The sequence below is a fragment of the Chenopodium album genome, chromosome 9 (assembly GCF_948465745.1).
Source record: "Chenopodium album chromosome 9, dcCheAlbu1.1, whole genome shotgun sequence".
Classification (NCBI taxonomy): Eukaryota; Viridiplantae; Streptophyta; class Magnoliopsida; order Caryophyllales; family Amaranthaceae; genus Chenopodium; species Chenopodium album.
The window spans coordinates 722,399-732,192 of NC_137842.1; the positions used below are offsets into that span (position 1 = coordinate 722,399).

Below are 9,794 nucleotides of genomic sequence, written 5' to 3' on the forward strand. Positions count from 1 at the left end.
GACTCAGAAATGTGTTATAATATATGTATACAAGATCCAACCCTAAATTACAAGAGTACATAACAGATTCATATAATTATTGCCATGAAGTCCAACAAACAATGCTACAAAGATACTATAGTACATTTTCTACACCAAACTACACACAGAATTCTGCAGCAGAAAAAATAACTAGAGAAACAAGATAACAGGATGCACGCCACCAACACTCACTACCATGCGAAAGGGAAGAGGATAGCATAACCCTTACCTTTTATTCCACATGCCAAAACACTGAACAAGGATGCACAAATGTATACCCAAAGACTATAACATGCTCAAACCAACATGTCCAGCGGTTCTGTCAAGCTTCCATTAAAATTCACTTTACAGGTTTCGGGAATCTGAAGTCCAGCCTCATCAAGACCAGCTTTTGTAATGTGTGGGCATGAAGAAACATCAAGGTATGTTAAGAGTTTGCAGGAATCTAGAACTATGGCTAGTCCCGACAACGTGATCTTTGGACAATTACCGAGCTTCAAAACCTTCAGATTTGCTGCATGGTCATCTCCTCTGCCTAATCCACTAAAAGCACCATCGGTCAGCTCTTCGCAACACCTCACATCCAGCCCCTCCAGATTCTTGCAATTCATTAGAATGCAGCTCACTGAATAATCAGTGATGCTTAAACACCAATCCATCCGCAAATTCTTAAGACTGTAATGACAAGAGAGCACCAAGGATTTAATAGACTCGTCAGTTATGTCCCGGCAACCACCAATAATTAGAGTCTCTATACTCTTGCAAACCTTAGCCAAATTGGAGATAGCACCATCTCCAACTTTATAGCAATCCCATACCTTGAGAGTCCTTAGAGAAGCATAACAGGTTTCCAAGACACTAGAGATCCCAGCATCTCCTATATTGGTGCATTTGTTCAGATCTAAATACTTTAGTTGTCTACATCCACTGGCAAGTACGGTAAGTCCAGAGTCAGTTATGCGCATGCACCCTTGCAGGACCAACTCTTCTAAATTACGACAATTTTCAGACAGAGCTTTTAATGCACTATTGGTAATGAATCTGCAGCCCTCAAGGCGCAAGAATCTTAGGTCGTTGCAGCCCTTAGCCACAGCAGACAATCCCTTGTCTGTCACTTTTTTGCAATGTGATAGATCAAGAGTTTGCAAAGAATGGAGACTACTTCCTATTGCCAGTAGTCCAGCATCTGTAATACCTGCAAATCATGTAGCAAACTTTTTGCAGCTTCTTTAACTGGAGAGAATCCATGATAGCACAAAGAAGAAAGCCAATAGCATTAAAGTTTTGGGGACTATGAAATCGATGATGTTAAAGCGAGGTGTGGTACTTTAGAGAAAATTTGGATGAATACAAGTTCCTTTCACCTGATTTAAGAAGAACAAAACCTAAAACTTCAAAAACAGTTCCAAAGGTGCTTCAAAAACCAGAACAAAAATGATTATTTTTGTTCTTTCAACATTAAGTCAAAACATAAGAATTTTTGCTTATTATTGCACATCAGTTTCTTATTGTTGCTCATTCTTCATTACTCCAAAACTCGAAACATTTAACATGTAATTCAAAGTTCAAAACCACTAGCTGATTAGCTAAACTCCCTTTCTCAAATCCAGAATGAGCTAAATCGTTGGGAATACTATCAGTGAAAGCTTCACCTAAGAAAACTCCAATTATATAACAATAAACACAGCACCAATTAATTTCTAATCTCAACATTCAACATTTAAAAGCTCATAAACAAGCTAGGACTACATAAACTACATTGAACTCAAACCCAATTAACAACTTTTTATCTACCACCCCTCCTTTCAATTTCCAAACAGACGATTTAAAAAATTAAGTAACACCAAAACCTGTCAAATTTCCACAGAAATGACAACAAGTTGAACTCTTTCAATAAACCCATATACAACTTAACATCAAACATAAAATTTCCAATCTTTCACACAAAAAAACCCACCAATTTAAAAAAAAAAAAATTACCTTTACAATTGCACAAATGGAGAATGCGCAAACCCAATTAACAACCATCAAAATTTCCTCTAAAAGTAACACAAATTTGTTACAAAATTAATCAAATTTCCTCAAGACACCCCTTTATATATACCACCCCACCTTTCAAATTCCAAACAGACGATTATTGAATAATCAAATAACACCAAAACCTGTAAATTTTCCACAGAAAATGATAACAAGTTGAACTCTTTCACATAAACCCATAACTCAACACAAAACATCAAAATTTCCAATCTTTCACACAAAAAAAAAAAAAAAAAAAAAAAAAAAAAACCCACCAATTTTTTTTAAAAAAATTACCTTTACAATTGCACAAATGGAGACTGCGCAAACAAGGGAATCCATCAGCAACAACAGAAAGATCAGAATCAGTGATACCAAAAGACCGAGACAGAGACTGCGACAGATCGAGCTCAAGTAACCCAACAAACCGCGAAGCCAAGCGACGAAGCATGTGGGGACCAGCGCGCGCACAGAGCTTCCTTCTCTCGGAGCTCTGAAGATGGAGCCATCTCTTGCACACTAATCCAAACACTTCTTTATCTTTAGTGCACTCTAATTTCGCAAGAATTGCTCTTAATTCATCGTCTCTTAGGGCTTCGTTAATGCACGCTGTTGATTCGCCATTGTTGTGGGTGTACCTAGTTTCTCTCTCCTTTGACATCATCTCCGCCATTGACATTGATTCTTCGATTAGGGTGGGACAGAGAGAAAGGGGAATAAATTAGAAGAGGGATGTTGATTAGGGTTTGAAAAGCAAACCCTAATTTTTTAATTTGATTGATCTCAATTCCTAATTTCCCCTTTTCTGAATTGAAGTCGGAAAATGATGGGTTGTTGAATGTTGATAGAGAGTGAGGAAGAAAGACGACAGAATATAAGATGCTCCAACTCCGAAGTCCTAACTCCAACTGTTGGTTGTGCACGTGAGGTGTGCGTGACTCATTCACCCGGTATATTTTTGAGTATTTTTAGTATTTACCTTTTAATTAGAAAGCTTAAAATTAGGACTTATAATCTTCTATTTGGAAGAAATACATTACTATTTTTTTTATAATGGAAAGGTGAACAAGAAGTTTTTTTTTTTTTTTTTTTGACGAGGTGAACAAGAAGTTAGAATTATCTTCTTTCGGTTATCAAAAAAAAAAAAGAATTATCTTCTTTCGGTTATCAAAAAAAAAAAAAGAATTATCTTCTTTCAAGACTATACCCTAAAAATTAAAAAAAAAATTAAAAAAATAAAAAATTTACTATCTATAAACAGATCAATATCTTGGTGAGCTTGCATAAATGGCCCAAAGAAGCAACATAGTCTGTTGCTCTATTACCCTCTCTATAAATGTGGCGCGAATTAAAATAGGTGAAATTTCCAAAATACATTAATAGGTAGTAATATGTTATACTCATCAATATAGCCGCCCCTTTTTTCCTTTTCTCTCCTCTCTTTTCTAGGGTTTTAGTTTTTCTTGGCCGTTTAGGCCGGAAATAGTCTAATTTCTTCGGAAATTAGACTATTTCCGACCCTTTTTCTTTAATTCAATTTAGTTTTTTATTTTGCTTTACGTTTTGTTGTGTTTTGTTCTCTCCATCTGTGAGAGTCTTTCCCAATTTTCTGGGTTTTTTCCAATTTTTTGGGATTTTGATTCTCATCTATGGATGAGAATTTTATTTTTAGGGTTCTTATAATAATTGGGAAGGTGATTTGGATTCCTATGGGTATGGGATTTGTCATCAACTGGTCGATCAAAACATCAGCGCAGATTGCGGAGGTCTCAACTTGGAAAGATGCAAAAACATCGAAAATCATTGCTCGCGTCAAGCTTGAAGCGGTGGAGTATGAGCTATGCCAAATATGCAAATTAGTTATGATTTTGATTGTAAAAGTTATGATATTTTCTCTAAATCTGTGGTTTACAGATCTTTATTACTGTAGATGCCGTATAACTATTATTTAATGATATTATTACTTCCCGTCCAAAAAAAAAATGTTATACTCATCAATAATAAATCATTCTAAGATAATAAAACACAAATATAGTAATTATTTCTTGCAGAAAATATATATACGAAGTAGTAATTACTTAATGTTAACGTGTCTATCACATACTCGGATATATCTAACAATACATTCGCCTACACTTAACTTTAAAATACATTATAGATTTATAGGAAATACTACTTACTTTGTATAAGTGTTATATGTGTTGATAGCTCATCAAACAATGTAAACCTTCAATAGTGTGCGTTTCTAATGGAACAAACGCTTGCCTAGCCTAGCCTAGCCAAGTATTTGTTTTATTAATTATTTGATCATTTACTTTAATTTAACAAGTAGGTGTAGTCATGTAGATTAGTGTTTAATGAAATAACACATAAATGTAATTTCATAGTGAGATTGCAACTTTGCGTGACCAATATTTGTGGATCACATCTTTTTAAAAAACACTTTTATTTATTACAAGGAAGATATTAATTTGTAAGACAAAATTGTCAATACTTAGCTAGTCTATTCCTTTTCATTTCCTTATAGAATTTTTTAAATGAATGAGCGTAAGTAAAAAATATCAAAAATTGAGAAACTCATCTCAAATTCATTCATACTAGAATCTATATTAGTGTTAAATTCATAAATATTTATTGTAGGTTAAACCTTTTTAATACTTATTTTTATCAATCTCATGTTATTGTTGACAATAATTGAGTCCAAAATATTGTCATCCATGATTCTAAGTGAAGACTTTTGCGAATACAAAAATATCATATTAAAAAAAATGATGGTATTTAATCATTTATAGGTTGCATCCAAATTTTTACAAGGAAACTTGAGCTGAAATTGTATTGTCCTTTCAACTAAAATTTCCTTACAAACTAGAACAATACATATGCATAGGAAAATTTTCTTCCATCCCTTTATCTCTCTTTGGCCAATCACTTGTCTACAACATATTACTTCATCTTTATTGCTTTAAAAATGGGTCATTTAAAGTAGCAAAGCATTTTGCGTGAGACTGGACTCACGTGAGTCCGGGCCTTATTTAAAAAGGCGCGGGCCTTCGGGCTCCTTATTTAAAAAGGCGCGGGCCTGATCAACCCGACCAAAGCCCGCGCGCCATTTTATATAGTGTCTGAATTTTCGATTTCGTTTTCATCATTTTTATAAAATTTCGTGCGCCGTCATTTACTGAAATTTCATTTCGTCGAATTTCAACCACTTCATTTCCTCAAATTTCAGAGAATTCAAATCTTCAAATTTCATAAAAAAATGGAGAAATCAAATAATAAAATGATGATTGAAGGAGATTCTGATTCACCTATTGAATCAATTTCTAGCTCAATTACTGCTGAAAAAGGTACAATTTAGTTCATAATTTTGATTGTATGCAATTTCGAATCATATTTAAGAATTTCAAAATTATATAGTTAATGATTTCAGATTGTATTTCAAAATTATATAGTTCTTGAATTTGAAATATGAATTTCAACTTATAATTCGCATGCAAGCCAAATTGAATTTCAGATCGTAGTAAATTTCGATTTAATATCAGATCGTATTTAAATTCAAGTTAATTTCGACTTATTATAAGCAATCAATGCCAATCGAATTTCAGATCGTAGTTAATTTCGACTTATTTGAAAATCAGGCTTAATTTATATTCCAATCGAATTTGAAATCAGGATTAATTTATATTCCAATCGAATTTGAAATCAGGATTAATTTATATTTCATGAATTGTATATATTACATGTCGCAGAAAAATAAATTTTAATTTGAATCCAGTTTTTTGATAATTTTAGAATGAAATCCAAATATACTAACACTAATGATGAATGCAGCAGATAATGTAATTTTAGGAGACAATATAAATGAAGAAAGAGATGATGAAGAAAGAGATGAAGATGCTGCAAGTATAATAGGTATACTATGTTCTGTAAATTTATTAAATGCATTGTAATTTATTGTTGCAGACAATATAATTCCTGACTAATATTATATGAATCCTGACTGAATTAATTTTATTCCTATGGAAACCTATTTCCTAAAAAAAATTAGTGAAAAAAATGTAAACCTAACTATAATTATTTTAAAACTGACTATTACTAACTTAAACCTGATTATCATTTTCTATTTCCTGTTTAATATTATTTCTTTTCTTTCCAATTCCTATAATTAATAATTATAATTATCTATTTCCTGACTAAAATAATATATTTCCTGATTAATATATTGTAATTTCTGACCAGAAAATAATTTCTGATTTGATAAAAAAATAAAATTTCTATATGTTATGATATATCTGAATATTATTATCCTAAAACTGACTATCTTTATCAGTTTTCTGAACAACATTATCTAATTCCTGACTAACATTTCTTAATTCCTGAGTATTATAAATTTAAAAACATTTCATTACTATATATATATTTGATAATAAAATGACTGACTATTATTATCTATTTCCTGACTAATATTATCTTAAACCTGAATGAGTTAATTTTATTCCTGACTAATATATTGTAATACCTGATCTAAAATATCTAATTCCTAACTAAGATATGTTAATTCCTGAGTATTATAAACTTCAAAAAACATTTAAAATTTAATAACGTCATACAAAACAAAAAATAAAATAAAATCATTAAAATTTAAAAATAAATTACATATTACCGAAATGTTATGTTTATTATTAAATGCTTTGTAATTTATTGTTGCAGACAATATAATTCCTGACTAATATTATATGAATTCTGACTGAATTAATTTTATTCCTATGGAAACCTATTTCCTAAAAAAAATTAGTGAAAATAATGTAAACCTAACTATAATTATTTTAAAACTGACTATTACTAACTTAAACCTGATTATCATTTTCTATTTCCTGTTTAATATTATTTCTTTTCTTTCCAATTCCTATAATTAATAATTATCATTATCTATTTCTTGACTAAAATAATATATTTCCTGATTAATATATTGTAATTTCTGACAAGAAAAAAATTTCTGATTTGATAAAAAAATAAAATTTCTATATGCTATGATATATCTGAATATTATTATCCTAAAACTGACTATCTTTATCAGCTTTCTGAACAACATTATCTAATTCCTGACTAACATTTCTTAATTCCTGAGTATTATAAATTTAAAAACATTTAATTACTAAATATATATATTTGATAATAAAATTACTGACTATTATTATCTGTTTCCTGACTAATATTATCTTAAACCTCAAAGAGTTAATTTTATTCCTGACTAATATATTGTAATACCTGATCTAAAATATCTAATTCCTGACTAAGATATGTTAATTCCTGAGTATTATAAACTTCAAAAAACATATAATAATTTAATAACGTCATACAAAATGAAAAATAAAATAAAATCATTAAAATTTAAAAATAAATTACATATTACTGAAATGTTATGTTTATTAATTCAAATATAATAAACTGCAAAACATTGAACATAAACTACTAATAACATCATCTATTTTTATTCTTTTTTCTTCTCTTCCTGGTTGGATTGCCTCTTCTCTTTTTCTCTTTTTCTTGTTGGCTTCTTCTTCCTCAAAAATTAAACGTAATCCATCAAAAAATTCAGCCCAGTCTTGCACCATTCCATTGTGAAAACCATAACCATTATGCCTCATAATGTCATATGCAACCCACCATTCATTTGAATTATGATTTCTTCTTACTATTTCTGGAATCCAAAATTTGTAATACCATAATTCATTATAATATTTACATGTACAATTAATCATTGCCTGCGCTTTGAAGGTGCACCTAGGAAAAATATGCATGCATAATATCTCTTCAACAGCTAATGCTGGATGTGCATCTTCTAAGGCATCAACTGGGTGTGCAATATGATTAGCCATCTAACCAAAAAAAAAAAAAAAACACATAAATCATAACAAAACAAAATAAAATAAACTAACAAATGTAAGATCATAGAATGAAAAAAAATATACCTTTTGTAATAGCAGTAGTTCGCAGTAGTTATATTCTTATAAAAATGATTAAAATTCAAACTGAAGCAATTTATATTTTTATATGAATTTTTTTTTTCCTTAATATAGTTTCTTGTACACTGTGGTATCTTATATATAGTGTTTAGAACATGAATTAGTGCAAAGTTTAGGAAGAGGGAAGGTCATGCCTTTTCAAATATGTGTTTTTCATTTATAATTAACCTCGGTTCTAGTAAATACATTTAATTTTATTCAATTAATTTTATGTCTTTTAAATGATTTTACGTGTTTTTTGAGTGTTCTGAGTGTTAATGTTTTAGAAGAGGGAAGGTCATGACTTTTCAAATTTTAATTCTTGTGTGCAATAATATTTTTTTTTTTTATTTCTGAATATAATTTCTTAAACCTGAATATATCATTTATGTCCTGAGTATTTTATTGTAATCCCCCATATTTTTAAATATATTATAAATGAAATTATATATTATTTATAATATTTATTTGTATTTTTCCGGAATTTAATTTCAAAAGTTTCAAATTATTTTTGGGGTTGATAAACGATTTTATTACAAAGAACTTTTTATGAACCTTCCTTCTATAATTTATGTCCAACAAACAAACCAAACCCAGTTTACTTTCTTAATTGACCCATTAATTTCATGAGGCCCAATATCCCTCCTTACCCTACTACCCTCTCTCCTATAAATACCCCATACATCCCCAAAAATTTCCCCACACAAGAGGTTAGTCTTATTTTCTTTCTCCTTTGTTTTATTAATTTGTGTAATTATAATTATTGATTATGAGTTTTGATTTTATTGTTTGAAATTAATTTAATTAGTATCAAATTGTATTTCAGATTTTGATGATTAAACTTTATAATTTCAGATTTCATAAATGTTATAATTATCAGATTTTGTAAATTTAATAACCTAGGGTTTTTAATCATTGCAAATCATGATTTTAGGGTTTTTATGAACAATCGATTTAGGGCTTTTATAGTAATGATGTTTTGAAATTTTGGTGATTATACTACTAATTAGTTTAACTTAATTCCAGATTATTTTGAACACGTAAATTCGTGTTTTAATGTTTAGATTTTGGTTCGTTAATATTAATCCCGTTTTAATCCTGATCAGGTTCTGAACTCATCCGATTTTGACAAAAAAAGTAGTGTTTTCCATGTGGAAACAATGTTTTAATAAAGACTCACTACCTTTGGTAGTGAGAACCACCCTCTCGTGGACAAATTCAGCCTCTAAATATGATTTTCGGGCAGTTTTTGATTTTTAACGAAGTTTTTTTTATGCTTAATGTTTATAATTAGTTTTAGGTTTTTGATTTTATAGTATAAAGTTTATATTTTTAGTATCAAAATCATGTTTTTATGTTTTAAACTAATAATTTCAGATTATAATTGTTGTTATAATTTTCAGATTTTATAATTTTAAAACCTAGGGTTTCAATTTATTTAAATTGGGATTTTAGGGTTCTTATGACTAATTAAATTGGGGCTTTTGTTCCTATTGTATTTCTAATGCATAATTAACCATAAAAACATGTTTTTAATGAAGTTTTAAGGAGTTTTAATCTAAATTATATTGCTGGAAATTTGGTTAAGTATATATTAATTTATTATTGTTGCTTGTTTTCTAGGAAGTGATTATTTCTTAGGAGACTTTTAAGTGATTAAAAGTGGCACAAAGGATTGTTTATACGAGGTACGTACGTGTCTACTTCGTTGTAAATAGTATCATGTTTAGGTACCAATAGAAAAGAACTTAG

General features: G+C 29.6%; 1 protein-coding gene across 1 annotated transcript; it reads right to left on the reverse strand.

The window, feature by feature from the left end:
* On the reverse strand, window positions 1-2,860 carry LOC145558176 (uncharacterized). The gene is made up of 2 exons (XM_081619324.1): window positions 2,335-2,860; window positions 1-1,216 (listed from the first exon to the last, which is right to left on the reverse strand). Exons 1-2 carry the CDS (start codon window positions 2,714-2,716, stop codon window positions 318-320), a joined length of 1,281 nt encoding a protein of 426 aa, XP_081475450.1. The 5' UTR covers window positions 2,717-2,860; the 3' UTR covers window positions 1-317.
* Window positions 2,861-9,794: the final 6,934 nt, after the last annotated feature.